This window comes from Oncorhynchus gorbuscha, linkage group LG23, assembly GCF_021184085.1.
Source record: "Oncorhynchus gorbuscha isolate QuinsamMale2020 ecotype Even-year linkage group LG23, OgorEven_v1.0, whole genome shotgun sequence".
Lineage (NCBI taxonomy): Eukaryota > Metazoa > Chordata > Actinopteri > Salmoniformes > Salmonidae > Oncorhynchus > Oncorhynchus gorbuscha.
In genome coordinates, this window is record NC_060195.1 from 52,347,763 (window position 1) to 52,369,364 (window position 21,602).

At 43.9% G+C, this 21,602-nt stretch overlaps 1 protein-coding gene across 2 annotated transcripts in view; it reads right to left on the reverse strand.

The window, feature by feature from the left end:
- The window catches only part of LOC124010544 (alpha-1,6-mannosylglycoprotein 6-beta-N-acetylglucosaminyltransferase A-like), a 111,107-nt gene that overhangs the window by 70,101 nt on the left and 19,404 nt on the right, over positions 1-21,602 (reverse strand). For both annotated transcript variants that reach the window (XM_046323082.1, XM_046323079.1), the window contains 2 exons: positions 18,523-18,983; positions 11,511-11,675 (listed from right to left, as the gene is read on the reverse strand). In XM_046323082.1, the coding sequence (XP_046179038.1) occupies positions 11,511-11,675; positions 18,523-18,763 (406 nt within the window). In that variant the 5' untranslated portion in view covers positions 18,764-18,983. The remainder of the gene's footprint in view (positions 1-11,510; positions 11,676-18,522; positions 18,984-21,602) is intronic.

Here is a 21,602-nt window from a genome sequence, read left to right on the forward strand (position 1 = left end):
ATTTTGTCTGTCATAGTTGAAGTGTACCTATGATGAAAATTACAGGCCTCTCATCTTTTTAAGTAGGAGAACTTGCACAATTGGTGGCTGACTAAATACTTTTTTGCCCCACTGTATATATTATTTACCTCAAATCTGAAATCCACAATAGAAGTTAGCCAGAAGCTAACCAGAAGCTAGCCAGAAGCTAGCCAGAAAATAAACAGAAGCTAACCAATTTACTGGCTAACGTTAGAATTCAGCTAACCACTGTTTGTGGTCATCAGCTATCCTTTAGCTCGAAAAATCTAATCGGCAGTTTTCTACAACGCGACTCAGACCAGAACATACCGGACCTATCTCTCTCCATATCCCCGGATTTCAACAGCAAGCTCTGGACATTTACACCTGGATCTCGCAACTGGCTAGCTGCTATCCGTGTGACTATTGGCTTACGTCTGATCCCGGAGTAAACTTCAATTATTCCGGAGCTAGCCAGCTGAAGAGTTCCATCAGCCACTCCTGGGCTACAATCACCTATCCGGACCCGTTTTACTGCAGATGCTGAGCCCCACCGGGCCTTCACGACTAGACTATCAATGTTATCTGCCCGAGGGAGTTATCCAACTGGTCCCTCCGTTGCGACGTTCCCTGAACGCCCATCTGCAGCCCACTAATCGTTAGCCGTCTTATTGGCTGCTATCTGAATAGGTCTATCGGACAATTTTTCTTGTGTCACTATATCTATTTTGCCAATTGGATTGATCCCCTCTACCACACGGAACCCCACTAATCTACCGACAGAAACGCACGAGGTGGCTAAAAACAGACCTCCATCTTATGATAGCTTGCTACCGATGGCCCGGCTAGCTGTCTGAATCACCATGACCCCAAACAACCTCACTACTCACTGGACCCTTATGATCACTTGACTAAGCATGCCTCTCCTTGATGTCAATATGCCTTGTCCATTGCTGTTCTGGTTAGTGTTTATTGGCTTATTTCACTGTAGAGCTTCTAGCCCTGCTCATTAAACCTTATCCAACCTTTCAGTTCCACCACCCACACATGCGATGACATCACCTGGTTTCAATGATGTTTCTAGAGACAATATCTCGCTCATCACTCAATACCTAGGTTTACCTCCACTGTATTCACATCCTACCATACCTTTATCTTTACATTATACCTTGAAGCTATTTTATCACCCCCAGAAACCCCCCTTTACTCTCTGTTCCAGACGACAAATTCTCATAGCTTTTAGCCGTACCCTTATCCTACTCTGGTGATGTAGTGGGGAATCCAGGCCCTGCAGTGTGTAGAACCACTCCCAGGCGCTCTCTTTTGATGACTTCTGTAACCGTAATAGCCTTGGTTTCATGCATGTTAACATTAGAAGCCTCCTCCCTAAGTTTGTTTTATTCACTGCTTTAGTACACTCTGCCAACACGGATGTTCTAGCCGTGTATGAATCCTGGCTTAGGAAGGCCTGAAATTTTCATCCCGAACTACAACATTTTCAGACAAGATAGAACAGCCAAAGGGGGCGGTGTTGCAATCTACTGCAAAGATAGTAGGACAGAACTCTGCAGGCTATCAAGGTCTTTACCCAAACAATTTGAACTTCTACTTTTAAAAATCCACCTCTCTAAAAACAAGTCTCTCACCGTTGCCGCCTGCTATAGACCACCCTCTGCCCCCAGCTGTGCTCTGGACACGATATGTGAACTGATTGCCCTTCAGAGCTCGTGCTGCTAGGCGACCTAAACTGGAGCATGCTTAACACCCCAGCCATCCTACAATCTAAGCTTGATGCCCTCAATCTCACACAAATGATCAATGAACCTACCAGGTACCACCCCAAAGCTGTAAACACAGGCATCCTCATAGATATCATCCTAACCAACTTGCCCTCTAAATACACCTCTGCTGTTTACAACCAAGATCTCAGCGATCACTGCCTCATTGCCTGCATCCATAATGGGTCAGCAGTGAAACGACCTCCACTCATCACTGTAAAACGCTCCCTGAAACACTTCAGCGAGCAGGCCTTTCTAGTCGACCTGGCCGGGGTATCCTGGAAGGATATTGATCTCATCCCGTCAGTAGAGGATCCCTGTTTTTTTTTTTAAATGCCTTCCTCACCATCTTAAATAAGCATGCCCCATTCAAGAAATTTAGAACAAGGAACAGATATAGCCCTTGGTTCTCTCCAGACCGTACTGCCCTTAACCAACACAAAACATCCTATGGCGTTCTGCATTAGCATTGTACAGCCCCCGTGATATGCAACTTTTCAGGAATGCTAGAAACCAATATACACAGGCAGTTAGAAAAGCCACGGCTAGCTTTTTCAACAAGAAACTTGCTTCCTGCAACTCAAACTCAAAAAGGATCTGGGACACTGGAGAATTAGAACACCTTCTCCCAGCTGCCCACTGCACTGAAGATAGGAAACATTGTCACCACCGATAAATCCACTAAAATTGAGAATTTCAATAAGCATTTTTCTACGGCTGGACATGCTTTCCACCTGGCTACCCCTAACCCGGTCAACAGCACCGCACCCCCCACAGCAACTCGCCTAAGCCTTGCCCATTTCTCCTTCTTCCAAATCCAGTCAGCTGATGTTCTGAAAGTGCTGCAAAATCTGGACCCTTACAAATCAGCCAGGCTAGACAATCTGGACCCTTTCTTTCTAAAATTGCCACCCCTATTACTAGCCTGTTCAACCTCTCGTGTTGTCTGACATTCCCAAAGAATGGAAAGCAGCTGCGGTCATCCCCCTCTTCAAAGGGGGAACACTCTTGATCCAAACTGCTCCAGACCTATATCTAGCCTACCCTGCCTTTCTAAGGTATTCAAAAGCCAAGTCAACAAACAAACAGATTACCGAACATTTCGAATCCCACCATACCTACTCCGCTATGCAATCTGTTTTCAGAGCTGGTCATGGGTGCACCTCAGCCATGCTCAAGGTCCTAAACGATATCTTAACCACCATCGATAAGAAGCAATACTGTGCAGCCGTATTCATTGACCTGGCCAAGGCTTTCGACTCTGTCAATCACCACATCCTCATCGGCAGACTCGACAGCCTTGGTTTCTCAAATGATTGCCTCGCCTGGTTCACCAACTACTTCTCTGATAGAGTTCAGTGTGTCAAATTGGACGGTCTGTTGTCCGGGCTTCTGGCAGTCTATGGGGGTGCCACAGGGTTCAATTCTTGGACCAACTCTCTTCTCTGTATACATCAATGATGTCGCTCTTGCTGCTGGTGAGTCTCTGATAGACCTCTACGCAGACGACACCATTCTGTATACTTCTGGCCCTTCTTTGGACACTGTGTTAACAACCCTCCAGGCGAGCTTCAATGCCATACAACTCTCCTTCCGTGGCCTCCAATTGCTCTTAAATACAAGTAAAACTAAATGCATGCTCTTCATCCGATCGCTGCCTGCATCTGCCCGCTTGTCCAACATCACTACTCTGGACGGCTCTGACTTAGAATATGTGGACAACTACAAATACCTAGGTGTCTGGTTAGACTGTAAACTCTCCTTCCAGACTCACATCAAACATCTCCAATCCATAGTTAAATCTAGAATTGGCTTCCTATTTCGCAACAAAGCATCCTTCACTCATGCTGCCAAACATACCCTTGTAAAACTGACCATCCTACCAATCCTCGACTTCGGCGATGTCATTTAAAAAAATAGTCTAATACCCTACTCAATAAATTGGATGCAGTCTATCACAGTGCCATCCGTTTTGTCACCAAAGCCCATTACATTACATTTACATTTAAGTCATTTAGCAGACGCTCTTATCCAGAGCGACTTACAAATTGGTGCATTCACCTTATGACATCCAGTGGAACAGCCACTTTACAATAGTGCATCTACATATTTTAAGGGGGGGGTGAGAAGGATTACTTTATCCTATCCTAGGTATTCCTTAAAGAGGTGGGGTTTCAGGTGTCTCCGGAAGGTGGTGATTGACTCCGCTGTCCTGGCGTCGTGAGGGAGTTTGTTCCACCATTGGGGAGCCAGAGCAGCGAACAGTTTTGACTGGGCTGAGCGGGAACTGTACTTCCTCAATGGTAGGGAGGCGAGCAGGCCAGAGGTGGATGAACGCAGTGCCCTTATTTGGGTGTAGGGCCTGATCAGAGCCTGGAGGTACTGAGGTGCCGTTCCCCTCACAGCTCCGTAGGCAAGCACCATGGTCTTGTAGCGGATGCGAGCTTCAACTGGAAGCCAGTGGAGAGGCGGAGGAGCGGGGTGACGTGAGAGAACTTGGGAAGGTTGAACACCAGACGGGCTGCGGCGTTCTGGATGAGTTGTAGGGGTTTAATGGCACAGGCAGGGAGCCCAGCCAACAGCGAGTTGCAGTAATCCAGACGGGAGATGACAAGTGCCTGGATTAGGACCTGTGCCGCTTCCTGTGTGAGGCAGGGTCGTACTCTGCGGATGTTGTAGAGCATGAACCTACAGGAACGGGCCACCGCCTTGATGTTAGTTGAGAACGACAGGGTGTTGTCCAGGATCACGCCAAGGTTCTTAGCGCTCTGGGAGGAGGACACAATGGAGTTGTCAACCGTGATGGCGAGATCATGGAACGGGCAGTCCTTCCCCGGGAGGAAGAGCAGCTCCGTCTTGCCGAAGTTCAGCTTGAGGTGGTGATCCGTCATCCACACTGATATGCCTGCCAGACATGCAGAGATGCGATTCGCCACCTGGTCATCAGAAGGGGGAAAGGAGAAGATTAATTGTGTGTCGTCTGCACAATGATAGGAGAGACCATGTGAGGTTATGACAGAGCCAAGTGACTTGGTGTATAGCGAGAATAGGAGAGGGCCTAGAACAGAGCCCTGGGGGACACCAGTGGTGAGAGCGCATGGTGAGGAGACAGATTCTCGCCACGCCACCTGGTAGGAGCGACCTGTCAGGTAGGACGCAATCCAAGCGTGGGCCACGCCGGAGATGCCCAACTCGGAGAGGGTGGAGAGGAGTATCTGATGGTTCACAGTATCGAAGGCAGCCGATAGGTCTAGAAGGATGAGAGCAGAGGAGAGAGAGTTAGCTTTAGCGGTGCGGAGCGCCTCCGTGATACAGAGAAGAGCAGTCTCAGTTGAATGACTAGTCTTGAAACCTGACTGATTTGGATCAAGAAGGTCATTCTGAGAGAGATAGCGGGAGAGCTGACCAAGGACGGCACGTTCAAGAGTTTTGGAGAGAAAAGAAAGAAGGGATACTGGTCTGTAGTTGTTGACATCGGAGGGATCGAGTGTAGGTTTTTTCAGAAGGGGTGCAACTCTCGCTCTCTTGAAGACGGAAGGGACGTAGCCAGCGGTCAGGGATAAGTTGATGAGCGAGGTGAGCCCCATATACTACCTACCACTGAGACCTGTACTCTCTCGTTGGCTGGCCCTCGCTTCATACTCGTCGCCAAACCCACTGGCTCCAGGTCATCTACAAGACCCTGCTAGGTAAAGTCCCGCTGGTCACCATAGCAGCACCCACCTGTAGCACGCGCTCCAGCAGGTATATCTCTCTGGTCACCCCCAAAACCAATTCTTCCTTTGGCCGCCTCTCCTTCCAGTTCTCTGTTGCCAATGACTGGAACGAACTACAAAAATCGCTGAAACACTTATCTCCCTCACTAGCTTTAAGCACCAGCTGTCAGAGCAGCTCACATATTACTGCAGCTGTACATAACCCATCTATAATTTAGCCCAAACAACTACCTCTTTCCCTAGTGTATTTATTTTTGCTCCTTTGCACCCCATTATTCCTCTCTACTTTGCACATTCTTCCACTGCAAATAAACCATTCCAGTGTTTTACTTGCTATATTGTATTTACTTTGCCACCATGGCCTTTTTTTGCCTTTACCTGCCATATCTCACCTCACTTGCTCACATTGTATATAGACTTATTTTTCTACTGTATTATTGACTGTATGTTTGTTTTACTCCATGTGTAACTCTGTGTTGTTGTATGTGTCAAACTGCTTTGCTTTATCTTGGCCAGGTCGCAACTGTAAATGAGAACTTGTTCTCAACTTGCCTACCTGGTTAAAAAAAGTTGAAATTTAAAAAATGTAAAAAATGATCCATGGTTGGGACTCAAACAAATATTTGAAGAATGTGTCTGGGCGGTTTTGTGTCAAGGTCCAATGAAAATGTAAAACTTTGAATGCACATTTTTTAATGCGATAGGACTCATATTTGGACCAGTGTAGGCCATAATGCAGTCGACACTGCCAATACAGTACAGCATTACCAACCTGAGAGAAAGTGCATTGGAGATCCTTTAATTGCCAGGCCTCAGATGCTGCGTCCCAGTAGAGACGTTCTTTGTCAAGCAAATCTTATGACTGCCATTGAACCGGGAGGTCTTTAGTGGTCAACATATTTGTCCTACCTGCCCCTGACTACTGAGCCAAGACATACCTAGCACTGGCAGGTCTGGGGTTTGCATTGTACACAATAACCCTAGTCAAAGTCTATAGGAGCACGTACAGAAAGCTGTGGTGTAGTTATGGAGGTGAAAAGCTCTAAACTTTGCAGATAGAATAAGAATGAATAGAGCCAACAAATCTGACAGACAACCATTTAATGTTCTACACAACACGTGTCTATCTGAATATTCCGTAACCCTATAGCCTCCGGAACAGGCACAATGTTCTTGGGAGGCGGAGAGCGGCGGAGAACTGGACTTTGATTTGTTTAAGAGAGAGACATCGGATTGGAAAGCGTCCGTCAGTCGGTGGGTGATGTATGAGTGTTTCTGGAGGGGACAGAATCTCCTAGAACACAGAGCGGTGCACTCTGTGAGAGGAAAACACACAGCCTCTGCACTCACCACTAGTAGACCTCAGATCATGTCTAATCCAAAGCAGGGCTAGACGGTTGGCCCAACATTTCGGCACAAAAACTCAGATTCGCCAACGTCTATATATGACATGGCAGTGACATGACTCATCCATGTTATGTCAACGGATACATTATGTTGAACGACAACATTCCCAGAGGGTCTTTGATAGTCAACTGTTCAGGGAGAGTAGTATCCCTTCCTCAGAGAGAGAAGCACTCTCTGTGACAGCAGCAGTCTGCAAGGTGAAATTGTAAGCGCTATTATAATCCTGCCTTAGCTCTGCCATGATGCATTAGGGTTGTCGTGCCCAGGGAGGCAGCGGTGTCATTGTCCCGTGCGGCATCACTGAAACCTTAGCCCTCTGTCCATTGTCGGCAGTCGTCTGTCCTAGGTCGGGCATGATGCGATCGATAAGAAGACAAAGAGATGGGCCATTCTGAGGCAGAAAAGGGCTTTTCTGTCCCCACTTACGGCCGGAGTCTCAAAAACAACAGCCTACTCGCTACAAATCTCACAGAAGGCCCAACTTGCGGCCAATGCCAAAAGCAACATCCACACCTTTCAACGGCAGCCAGCTAGGTGGAGACGAGAAGAGAGCCAGCCAGATCTCAGGAGCCTGGCACCTGGCCTTTCACCCCCCCTTCACTTCCTCCATCTACCAGCATGATTGCATTTCAGCAGAGGGACAGCTAACGCGCTACGCCAACACTCAGAGGAAAACACTGCTTGGTGATTGGCTGCATCAACATGATGCAGGCAGACAATTGTCCACACCAAGGCCGTTCTGAGTTTGGCTGAATCAATCCTCTACCGCTGAGCCAAATCCAGATTGAGCCATCCTTGTGCTGTTAAGAGCCTCTGTGATCCTCTGTGTCTCTAGCCCAGCTCAGCTGAATGGTGGCAGCCAGGCAGTGTAGTGGATGTGTCAGGTATCAGAAGCTCAGACCAGGCGAGTGATAGCCTTTCCCTCAGAACTCACATCAAGTGGCTCTGGACGGAGAGGAGACCCAGGCAGCTATTTAGGCCCACCCGATAAGGACCTCTCAGAATCACTTCTTAAAAAGGTGACCTTCTAGAGTTCAAGTAACAGATGGAAACTAGCCTGCTAGCTAAATCTGGCATATTTACTGAAATGTTGTGGAATGTGAATTGTCCCTGTCAAATAAATGTAATTTTAAACAGTGAAATGCTCTGATGCCCCCTAATGTAACATGGAGTAAGAAGATGTTCAGAACTTATAGAAGCAAATATACTGAACACAAATATAAGTGTTGGTCCTGTTTCATAAGCTGAAAAAACAATGTCTGAAGTTTTAGTGGACCTAATTAATATATTACAATTGACTGATTTCCTTATTTAATCTGTAACTCAGTAAAATCTTCAAAATTGTTGCATGTTGCGTTTATATTTTGAGTTACAGTTTAAATAAGGAAACCAGTCAATTTAGCTAGCAGGCATTAGGTCCACTACCCCTCAGACGATCCCGCAGGTGAAGAAGCTGGATATGGAGGTCCTGGGCTTGGTGTGGTTACACGTGGTCTGAGGTTGTACGGCTAGTTGGACGTACTGTCAAATTCTCTAATACGACGTTGGAGATGGCTTATGGTAGAGAATTGAACATTCAGTTCTCTGGCATTCGCTCTGGTGGATATTCCTGCAGTCAGCATACTAATTGCACTCTCCCTCAAAACTTCAGACATTGTTTTTTTCTTTTCTGAGAGGTCCTTATCGGGTGCCTGGGTCTCCTCTCCGTCCAGAGCCACTTGATGTGAGTTCTGAGGGAAAGGCTATCACTCGCCTGGTCTGAGCTTCTGATACCTGACACATCCACTACACTGCCTGGCTGCCACCATTCAGCTGAGCTGGGCTAGAGACACAGAGGATCACAGAGGCTCTTTAGATTAGAAGATATAGTAATAATATAGGACAACAGGGAAGAAAATGGCAGATTGACATCCACACTAAAGACAAGCATTTTTAAAAACTAGGCCTAAATACCATTACCATCACAGTATAGAATCCTGGTAATGAAACTTAAAGGTATTAATGCCATGTGGCTTTTCTACTTCAGCTTATCTGCAGGTAATGTTATAGGTCATAGAATAATGTTAGGGTCTGGAGGAGACTTGTGCAGCAGTCTGCAAACCACCAATAGCCCTGACAGGTGCTAAGCTCCCAAACAAGGAAAACATTGGGAAGTGTAGACATTAGGAAGGGAAAACTCTAGATAGATATTAGTCTACTTCTGCATATCAGTCCTCTAACAGAGACCCCAATTGGCTAAGAGTAGTCATCAAATGAGGGATGCAAAATCGCCACTACATCATAAAACATACAAAGATAAAACCGTGTGTAAATAAGTCCGCAAAAGGACAGTGAAGCACTGTTCTCATTAACACTTCCTTATTTCACCCACAACCCCATAAAATAGACAAAAACAAAACTGACTTTGTTCTTTTATTCCAAGTTAGGCCTACACAATTCAATGTGTAACTTAAATAGTTTTACACCCCAACATACCTCGCATGAACTTCCTTATCTGACCTCAAATTTGCTCATCACTGCAAGGAAGCAGTGGCCACTGCAGACCCTCCCTGGTCACATGACAACATCTTTCAGATGCTTTTAAGGGTCCTCCTCCACCAACAGTCTGAGAAGCCTGTTGGCTCCATGAGTTAGGCCATTCAATTGCAGAGTAGGTCTCGAATCCAAACTGTGCCAGTGCCAGCAAAAACAGATAAGCCTAACAAGTGTTTACTTTGTTTTTATTTAGTCCACACGGAGGAGGCATTGTCAAATACCTTCGTCCCAAACAGCTGCTAATGGGTGGCGGTGGGGGGGCTCTCTCAGAGTCGAGAGCAGTTAGGAAGGGACTAGGCGTTGCCCTGAGTTCCGACTGTGTGGCTGGTTGTGGTGACTCAGCCACATCCATACACAGCTGTGAGGTGGGTCAGGCACTGGCCAGAAGTGACATGTTTGGGGTAGCTTTAAAATGAGCACATTGTAAAGCTATCTAGCTGCGACAATCAAATTCGGGAGATAGATGTTTACTTCATGATTATACCAAAATGTGCATATTTACAGTGATTAAAGCAGCATATTTTGTCTAAGCAGTACAGTAGCGGTAGTTAAGTCTGATAGTCAGAACAGAGGCCTCTCTCCATGGCTGAGCAGGGCCCAAACTGTCTGAGACACAGAGTGGTAGCAGGGAAGGGGGGGGGGGGAGCACGACACCTCTTCCTGGGGCCCTGGGTGCTCCACCTTGATAACTAGCAGCCTCTCAGAGGACATGCGTGAACCCATCACTGTCCAGATCCTATCTGGGTAATTGCCTTCCCAGCCCCACATGGCCCAGGGGAAAACAGCAAATGGGTTGGCAGGGCTGTCTGCCACACAGGACAGAGGTGGAGAGGAAGAGTGGTGTTTCAGGGACGACTCAGACTGTTGGGGCAAACCACACGGCCAAATGATACGTGCGTCTATTTACAGGTTAGAAGTCAAGACAACCAGTATGGTCTCTTTCCTTTGACTAGTCCAAAGCCAGAGTATTCCATTGGTTGACAAAGGGTGGGATTGAGATATCAGTGCACCGTTAATGTGGTATGGGAGATAACCTCCATCTTGTTATCGCTGTTGCACAGGAAGTAGCAGTTGCTGCAGTACAGAAGGACCACAATGTCCTGACCGACACAGCTAGCAGGGAACTGTCACTGATACTGAAGCAGCCCAAGACGGAGGCAGTATTCTCATTTTGTTAAATACAAAATCATCCTAACACAGAAAAGAGGCCGAGTTGAACATTCTTTCTTTTGTTTAAGAAACGTTCTGAAGCCTGAACGGAATGGGCCTAGCTCTCTCAAGAGTAAAACGCTCCCATTGTAACTCAATCGTCATAATGTAATTCCGACCATATTTCAGTCGCCACACAAAGTCCCCATTGAAACCTCTAAATACTTCACTAACTACTGAGAGCCAATCCCAGGGCCCACCCGAGCAAACAAACACTCAGTATTTCACAGCCGGCAAACATGTCATCTTAAAACTGAAAGAAAAATAAATGAAGGCTAATAAAAATGGGGCCCGTCGCATGTGTGAATGAGAGGCCTTATTCAAGCTATGTTCAAGGCTGTGGCCTATAAGAGTGCTTTCTATGTTCTCGCAGAAAAGGTATGCAAAAGCAGAAAGGTTTTCTATGGGTTTGAATATTGGAGCATTCAACTGCTTACAGTAGATTAAGGACAGAGGGGTAACTTAGGTGAATAGAGCCATTTCAATGCAGGCTCAGAGCACAGCTTTATTCTTATCAACATAAATAGCAATATTCACCTAAGCTCACATCTGATTCACTGGAGAACTGAGTGTCTGTTAATTTGTTTTTGTTATTTCCTTTCAATTAGTGTCCAGACCTAGAAAACCAGGTGAGTTCCTAACTAACTTAATTGGTCAATGAAGTACAAGGGAGGAGCGAAAACCCGCAGACACTCAGCAACTCCAGGAATTGAGCTTGACAAACCTGCTATAGGCCTATGTCTTATTACTTTGACATGTTCCAAAAATAGGACTGGGGATTTTCAAGGTGCAATGTCTTGTTTTGAATGTCTTCAATAAAGGAAGGGGGGGGGGGTAAGCTCGTGAGGGCGAGAGTGAGCCTCACCTGCCACGTTGACCTTCTCTGCATTGGAGGCACTGGGCGTGACTGTGCTGGTGCCGTTGGTCAGGTTAGCCCCTGTGCCGTTGTAGATGTTCTCCACCTTGGACTCCAGCTTGCCCAGCCGCACCATGATATTGTCCAGGAGCACCGCCAGAGTCTTCTTCAGATCTGGAGGAGGGAACACAGTATAGAATGAAGCATAGATACCTCCTGTCAGTCTTACTGCTAACCAGCTAACGTAACTTGAGGCTAAAATATACAGTACAGTGTTTTCTATATTTCCCTTTCATTTTCATTGATCTCATGAAGTCATATTCTAATCTCAGATTGACTTCTTGAAGGACAAGGAGAAAATTACAGCATAGTGATATAATGCCAGTGAGTATCTCTCCACACTCACCCCTAGAGAAAATGATTTTCTATTTTCATCTTCATAACTAGGCTAATCAATATATCGTTATGGTGTGAGTAAATCGGAGTATGCCTTGTATACTGAGACGGACCGTTCTTATTGGCCTTCCTCTGAAAAATGAAAAACAAGAGGAGAGGATCAGCTTATTTCAGCGACCCCAATAAATCATTGGATTTCATGCTGTCCGTTAAGGGACTCATTTAAATGTTTAACTGAGCTGGCGGGTATCTTTGAGAATGACCTTGCTGCTTCATTTCGGTCTGTGGATTTCTATGGTCATCTCCTGACTCCGGTAGCTAGCCAAAAGGTGGGATGGACGATGGGACTGAAAAAAGTAAGCTGACATTCACAATAGTTGTGTCCCAATAACGTCTCCTTCCTGAAGTGTGCCCTCGTTCACTACTTCCCACAAATCTAAGTGTATTGCCTTTGTTCACCACCATGTTTCTTATACCACTCATCTCGTTTCAAATAGTGGACAAATGCATATTTAGGGAGTAAGGAGTGATAATTGGGACATAGCCCAGTAGCTAGCCAATAAGAAGTGGGGTGGGATAGAAAGGACACACAGTGATTTGACATTCAAAATGACATCATCTCTGTTAATTTCAGTAGCATTTCAGGAAATGGTATGCAGGGCGTGGCATTACTTAATGGTGTTTATCTAATATTTACCATCCAGCAGCCATGAGGACATTGAGTGGCTTCAATTCCATTTGTTATAACTGTCAGATTTTTTTTATTTTATATTATTTACATATTATTGTTTATGGTGTTGTAAGATCTCACGGTTGATCAATGTTGACTTGTAAATGCAGCACCCATTTTGGCTTCAGTTTCAATTTTATTCGTTTGCATATAACTCTGATAAAATAAAATCCAACATGCTTAACATATTGTTTATTGGAATGACCTAAGATCTTGCCACAAAACAGTTGATCAATTTTGACTAGTAGCTACCGAGAAAATTAAATATGGCATGACCCTTCTGCCCCTGAAATGTTTTCCTTTCCTCCCGCCGCCCCAAGAATATTCCGGAATGTCGTCAACCTCATTAACATTCCATGAGGCGATGCAGCTGTGAAGACAGCGATCGCACCCAGTCTGTCACACGTCAGCGCGCCGACTGCGGTGCCATTTCTCTGGCCGCGCGTCGCATTTGATATGTTACTCCCTATCGTTCCAGAAAGACGCCGTGGAAGGGGAGGAGAGTAGGCTAGAGGGAGAGAGAGAGAGGCTGCAGCGTTTTGTCTGCTCTGCACGGCTGGGTAGGGCGGAGATAAGCAGATTCCGGGAGGGAGCGTCGCTGCGTCAGACAAGGAAGAAATCAACTGAAAGCTGGACCACGGCCCAAATGCCAACCTATTCCCTATATAGTGCGGTACTTTTGACCAGGGCCCATATGACTCTGGTGAAAAGCAGTGCACTGTCGGAAATAGAGTGGTGCTGCCACTGCCAGGGCATCAGGCTGAACATAATTACACACACTAGATTGTGCCCTCGGAAAACACATTGCCCTGAGCATTAACCAGCCCGGACTGACCTCTATCAACACAGACAGAGAAAAGAGCACTAGAGGAAGAAACACACTGCCACCCAGTCCAAACACAATGCCACCCAGTCCAAACACACTGCCCATTCCATCAATCTCTCCCCAACCTGGACAAGGTAGAGTAGGCTATCTCCCCACATGGCTGATCTTTGTGTGTAGCTAATTAAATGTTTTACAGGTCGCAGCCAATTGAGTCTCAGAAATAAACATTCCTCGGCACGCTGTAAATAATTAAGCCAGCTTAAAACAAAGGGAAATGTAAAATGCGTGGCTCAGGGCGGAGTGTGGACAGCCTGCATTCAAGTGGCCAAGTAATGTAATACAGTAGGTGTGAAAACAGGCTTGCTAAATCCATGGGACAGATGGGCTTACTGTAAGAAAAGTAAAGTACAATTCATAGCATGAAACCAATCAGAATTGGGTATTCGGCCAAAACGGTGGTAAAAATACTACTATTACATAGATACGTTGATTTAAGAAGACAGTGGTGGTAGTAGTATGTTACTTATCCAATTTCTTTGGTTCAGATCACTTTCTAGACACCCACTTTTATTAAAAGCTACTGTTACAGAACTGAATCAACATACGGTTGTGATAGTTGTCTTATAATCCCCAACTCCCCATTCATCATTACCACCTGTCTGCTAAAAAAAAAAAAATCACGACTTGGTCTTCATTCCCAAAGCAAAACAAAGCAATACGTTTCAAAATGAAACAGAGCTGAAATATGCATGCGAAAGCCGGACAAGTTCATTCTCCACAGAGGCACCCATAGGGAAGGAGAAAAGCTTACATTGCAGTCACAGTGCTTTACAGATACCAACTGTGTTAGTTGAGTCACGTTCTTCACTCATGTCAAATGTCTACATGAGCCGATACGTGGTTCGTGATGAGCATGGAGACAAACTGTGACAGTGTCCTAAAATGGCTCCCTATTCCCTATATAGTGCACTACTTTTTACCAGGGCCGATAGGATTCTGGTCAAATGTAGTGCACTATTAAGGAAATAAGGTGCTCATTATTTCAGTGACCCTCACGGTCAGCCAAGTGTCATCTTTCAAGAGACTGACCCACAAAAAAATAATTGCATACTGAGTGAGTAGACTAAAAAAGACAATAGCAGACCAAGCAAACTAAGAGAGCCGCTATCTGTTAATAAATCATATTCAAATTCAGACTAATTTGTGAGGTTGTAAAAATGGGGAACCAGCCCAGATCTTTAATAAACTTGGTTCAGTTAACAAAGTAGGCCAACATCAAGATTAAAAAATATATATAGGCCTATTTCCCCCCTAAAGGCACAATCTGTCATTTCAACAGCCTGACCCTGTCACCTTTTTTGGTAAACAGAGATTGGGCTTGGTAAATGTAACCGGTAAATGTAACCACTCGAATGATGGGAGCTCCAAAAAACATGATTGTTTTAAACATACTGTACAGTATTTTGAAACTATGGAAAACATTGACATTACAAAGACTCAAATGAAAGCAATTACCTCTAAAAGAAAATGCATTATATTGGAGACAATGCACTAAATTACTTTCCCATCATTTTCTGATTATGTGGTGTACAAATCCAGAGATTTATTTACTTGGAGTCAGACTGACAGACTAATCCATATTTCTATGAGGCTGTGTGCTCGCTCTCGGCCTAGTGATATTACACAGTCTCACATCACAGTCCACTTGCACAAATCCCACAACACTGATGTGAGCTGATGGCAGATGTAAGAAATGCATGCATCTTGTAATTATAGTGACCTTACATATATTACTATATTACCATTGCCAAGTAACCACATGTGATATAATGTTTTTAGAATCTCTAGGAACTCTACTTACCATACATGGAGTGAAATGTGTCCCTCCCTATCAAGTAAACACCTGAACTTTTTTTGTCTGTTAAGGAGATTTCCTAGAGATTATAAATATGCTATTTTTGGGATGAAGCCAGCTACACTGTGTTATGGTGCTTTTTCATGACCACCCACCAGATCGATGCACAACTCAGGGAGTCCAACCAATACACACACTCCCGATGTTGTGTCCCAAAGCTACGTTCAGCTATGCAGTTAGTGCAGCTTCCTCATAATTCGACCTTCATTCCAGTCTGTTACAGAAGGCTTCCCTCGCTCTCTCTCTTATTTATTTAACTTGTATTTTAACAGAGAGTCATGATGAGATCAAGGTCTCTTTCACAGATGAGCCCTGTATACACATCAATATACACAAAAAGCTAAACAATCATTGAAAACAAAACACATTCTTCAGTAAAAAGGTCCTCAATCAGCCTTCTGAAATTGCCCAAGAGGCACCAATTCATCCAATTTTAGAGAGCCTTGGATATCAATCCACAAGCAAGGTGCAAAAAAAGCAGATAGTTGTTCTAACTCCACTGAGTTCGATCAAACTCAGTAGAGATGGAAGGGATCTCTAGAGTTATCCCTCCCTGAGACCTCGTACATCTGTAAGTTAACAATGACGTATGGTATGGTGGAAGTTTACGCATGAGGGCTTTAGAAACCTTTTTTGCCTTTACCTCCCTTCTCACCTCATTTGCTCACATTGTATATAGACTTGTTTATACTGTATTATTGACTGTATGTTTGTTTTACTCCATGTGTAACTCTGTGTCGTTGTATCTGTCGAACTGCTTTGCTTTATCTTGGCCAGGTCGCAATTGTAAATGAGAACTTGTTCTCAACTTGCCTACCTGGTTAAATAAAGGTGAAATAAATAAATAAATAAAAGAAACAAAATGAGTAAAATCCATCGATGTACGAGACTTTTTGATACAGAAGAAATGTGTACTGAACCTATTGGCTGTAATAAAAGCGTAGTGCGCCATGATAAACTGCCTCCAACGCCTTCAATAGAGTAGCAGCTGCATTCAGATATACAATAACGTCATAGTCCATAAACGGTATAAATGTCCACTAAATAATTTGTTTTCTGCTATTTAATGAAAGGCATGACCTATTCCTATAAAATAAGCTCCTTCTAATTCTTAACTTGCTCATCAACATGCTTTATGAAAGATGGGTTTTCATCAAACCAGATATTTATAACCCTAATAAACTCTTCTCATAAAAAGAAAGTGTGGAAACAGGTTAGCTGGAATTTGGTTTAGTTCAGCGCGTCTCTCTTCAGTCCAAATTCCCATCTACTCAAACTAATAAACAATGTTCAATGCACCACATAAAACCACCAGACCAAATCAGTCTTGATACAATATTTAATTAATGTGCACTCAGATTTTATGGGTAATTTACTGAGAGCAGAGAGGATGTCATAATTCCCTTTAAATGCATTAATGTCATATTGAGATGAATCCTAGATCTGCAGAGGGAGCACAAATACTGTAGCAATGAAGCAAATCTCTCTCCTTACTACTTTTATTTAATCGAAAGCATAAAAAAAGGATAGAACTTATAATTACATTTCTATGGCAGAGAGTAAACAGTGTTCAAGTCTCAAGAAGTACATTAAAATCGTTCTCTCTCATTTGAACATGTCTCAAACAGGGAAACTGGTTTCATCCAGTCCATTTTAAACTGGTTCCAGACTGGTTCTTTAGACCTAGGTCAAGACATCATATAAACGTTTCTTCCATTTGATGCATTAATAAAGTTTATTCAATGAAATTGGCTACCGACAGAATATTATGAATCTGTTCTGATAAGATGAAACCGTATCAGAGATCTTTTTTTCTCATTGCCTCCCGAATAATAGTGTTTACAGCAACAACTAATTTCATGCTTTTCTGGAGATAATTAATGACATGATTAAGCAATTAGCCCATTACATTGAGCCGATTATATCATTATACAGGTCTGGGATAAAGCTTAGGATTTCTTTCAACACTCCTCCAGGTCATTTAAAAACGGGTCGGAGAGCACTGGGCTGCTAGAACAACAGACTTCTCGGTTGTATTACAAATGGCATCCTATTCCTAATTTAGTGCAATACTTTTGACAGGGCCCATAGTAGCGCACTACATAGGGAATAGGATACTATATGGGACGCATCTCAGCTATGTACGATCAAGGGTTTCACCAAGGCAGATGCTTCAACACTCTGCATCAATGTTTTAACACAGACCCTAAGGGGAACAAGAGCAGCTAAATGCTCCATGTTCGCCAGTCAGTACTCTTGAGGTCTGGCGATTAGCAGACTGTGGCAGAACTGAGGTTGATAGGCGGGAGGCTTCCTGCCTAACAAACCCAGATAAATTCAATTTTACAGGCCAAGAGAGTTTTAAGACAAATCATATTAGGCATGGCCTTTTCAGAGAGCTACTTTCCTGGAAGTGGACCAGTGGCGGTTGGTTGGTTACCCGGTCATTATACAGTATTTTATTGTTTTTCGCCGTCCATTAGAATGTATTCAGAGTAATCAATTCCAATCTCATGTTTCTAATGAAGCCTCTCATTGACCCAAACGGGTCTATTAACGGCATGAATAACTTATTGATGGCTGTTCGCGAGGCGTTAATAGGTTATGGCGGGAAAGCAGCTGCATCAGCATAACACTCACTTCTGTTAGTGCAAGTCAGGTTACTGGCTGGCAAGCCCCCTAATACTTTACTTTCCTTTTTTCCAACATGAGGCAGCACCCTGCTGTAGACTAAATGTACATTTATATTTTATTCTCGTCTTCCCTGTTGTCTATGCTTACATTACAACATAAACACTTATAAATAGCCAACATTATACATTTTGTATGATCTGTATATCAGAGGATGTATAGGGCTGGCTATTTTGACTTTGAAGGCACTTCTACTTAGCTTACATAGTAAATCAATTCAGCCTGTCCTTATTCAATAACAGTGTGTTCTCTAAGTGAGGTTGAGCAAATATTGCAGCACTACCAACAACTGGCAAATCAGAATTCCATTCAATAAAACATACCAAGTGAATGAATGGAACATCCCCAGTGTACCATTAACACATTGAGTTCTCACAACCACAGCTTTGCAAGGTGGAATCATTCTATTTTGAAGAGAGCGCAAAGGACGGAGAACACTACTTGTGCAGTGCTCGGTATTCACCATAGGCCGTCATGGTTCCCACGTAGGGCCCGTCCATGACGCTCTGGTTCTCCTCGGCCAGGGCCTTGATGTAGCGCTTGCTGAGCTCCAGGATCTGCTGTCGCAGCATGGTGCTGCTCTCGTGCGTGGCACGCTGCTGGATAGTGAAGTGGAGCAGCATCATGCCCCAGATGAATCCAAAGCTCACCAGGAAGAAACCCAGCTTCTGGGACGACAGCTTCCACAGGTAGGCCGAGGCCATAGCGAGTGAGACCCGCAGCTCGACTATATCTGTGTGTGAGGGAGCGGAAGGGACTGAGTCGGAGGAGAGTTTAGGAAGGGAGGTGGGGCATGGTGGCGTTCGGCGTAGTTTAGTCGCTATGGTTCTGTTTGGCCTCTCCACCACTCCTCACCAGTGGGCTCTACTTCTTTGGCCCATCCTTATCGGTCACTCCCACCGGGTTGACTGGCCAAGCTGCATTCTGCCAGAGAGGAGGAGACATAAGAAAGGCTGTTAGAGGCACACACTGCAGTTCCAGAAGCAAAAAAGGAGTAGTATTTACATGGGCATTCCCACGGCGGGTGTTAGCTACTGTAGCTATAGCCATCCAATGTTTCCCCTATAAGTGTGGCATAGCGCCACACCTTCTGACAAGATAAGCTTTTAAAAGGGATAGTGCGAGATGTTGGCAACTAAGCCCTTTTTCTACCTACCCAGAGTCAGATGAACTCATGGATAACCCTTTTTGTCTCTGCCATCTGCATCCAAAAACCCAAGTGCACACCACACAAACTATAGACAACCTCCTTTCCTTGCTGCAATGCGTTACAAACAACCTGCTATAATTTGACCACTGATTTAAGTTTGTTTTGATTAAACAGCCGGAGATAGAACTGCGCCTTGAAACGTGTGCCAAGAACTATACGGAGAGAGACAAACAAACTGTATCAAAGCTGACACATCAATGCTAAGATTCTCATGCAAAAAAAAGATGCAGTCAGCGTGAAGTGAAAATGGTGAATAATCACATTGTCTCCACAGGGAAATATAACCTAACCCAGTCTCTCTTCAGAGTTAAGCCTACTTCAATCTGTTAAACATCTGAAAGAAAGCTAAATGTTATTTTATGTTATCTATGTCTATGTTCAAACCTGTAAGGTCTACTGTGTAATTATTTTCACAAAAACAATATGTTGATAGTTTGGCTACAAGAAACTGAATGAGTGGGCAGGTTACCCTTAGGACTACTGGCCAAAAAACATTTCCATGAGACACAAATATACCGCAAGTCAACTTTAGTGGAGGTATGAGGAGTTGGGAAATATTTCAGTGATACAGTTTAGAAAAAACAGTATCCTGCCCACTCAAGGATGGAGAAAAACAGGATGTTTCGCTCTTGGGTGAAATGGCAATACTTCTTGCCCATCATCTCCAGCCAAGAGGTGAGGCTATTTCGTAATGTACCCGAAAAGTCTCGCTAACCATAAAAAGTCCTTCATAAGCCTTTCAATGAAAGCACTGTGAGGGAGAGAGAAATGGAGGGAGAAGAAAGGAGAGAAGAGAGAGAGAGATGATAAGTAAGCCTACACTACAGAAATGGAAAGTTTGAAATAAGGCTGCTAATATGGAGTTACATGTAATCTACACTAGAGAAATGGAAAGTTTGAAATTAAATAAGGGTACCTTATAAATGGGATAATTGAATGGCTACAACATTCAACGTAGTATTAGTTTTATTAAGGGTAATGTAAAAAAGTAACTGATGCACATACATTTTTTAAATTTATTTCACCTTTATTTAACCAGGTAGGCTAGTTGAAAATAAGTTCTCATTTGCAACTACAACCTGACCAAGATAAAGCAAAGCAGTTCGACACATACAACACAGAGTTACACTAGGAATAAACATACAGTCAATAATACAGTAGAAAAGGAGTATGTGCAAATGAGGTAGGATAAGGGAGGTAAGGCAATAAATAGGCCAAATGTTATACATTTGTCGTTCAACTTCGTTATCGTGATAATTCAGTCAATTTATTGTGACATGGATTTTTGTCAAGACTTCACAGGAGAGGCATTAGAACATTTATTTGTATTTTCTTTATCAAAATGTGTTTTTTGGCAGAAATGCCTTCTTGAACCTTTGAGCTTTCATTTGCCTTAATAACAAACTTGTATTCCATATGTAAATAAAGTTGTTAAAATTATGAGCCTAGTTGGTTTAGCCACAGAAAAAGACAGGAACCTTCATGCTAGCCATGATTGGCTGAGATAATGAATGGGCTGGACATGCCGAGAGATGAGTTCGGATTGGTCTGCCGTGTAACGGCGATGAACAGTGTTGTCGTCACTTAAGAATTTGAACGAGATTTGAAATCAGTGGAATGTCTGGTTGAAGCAAAGTATGATAAGGAGATGAATACAATTCTGGTGTTTGATTGCAAATGCAAAGGGAGTCAAAAAGAGAACACATAGGTGTTTTATACAACAGCCTTGTCTCCGGATTACATCTTCAAACTAAGGGCAACCATGGCATTGTGACAGAGAGCGAGAAAGATCTGATGATTCTTAGGGCATTGCACACAGTCAGTATGAACCAGAGAGTGACTTTACAACGGGCCAAGCAAGCTGTACAAACAAAACAGAAACGACACAGATCGTCTTACTTAATGAAAGGTGTTGCAGTCTGCCGTAAAGTGGGCATCCATGTATATGGGTAAGAGTCAAGCTACAGTTGTTTCAGATATAATACGTTTCTAATTTTGTCAGAAAGTTGTTTTCATTGCAAGTTAAAGCTTACTTTTAGCTAGCTAGCTGACATTAGGTGGCTGGCTCGCTAGCTAATATTGTGTATGATCTGTGTATTAATATTATCTCAGAAAGCCATTTGATCTATTGATGTTACTGATTTGCTGGAGAGCAAAACATGCACTCTGCTAAACATTGCAGATCTAGAAATGTCATGAATATAGCTGACATGATTCCTCAATCTATCAGAACATTCCCCAACGTTATGCCCTACCGAACACGTCTTCCTGAAATAAGTTTGGTTAAAAGGTACCAAAACCAGCAGGCATGTGCAGCCCCCCCTACTAGCTAT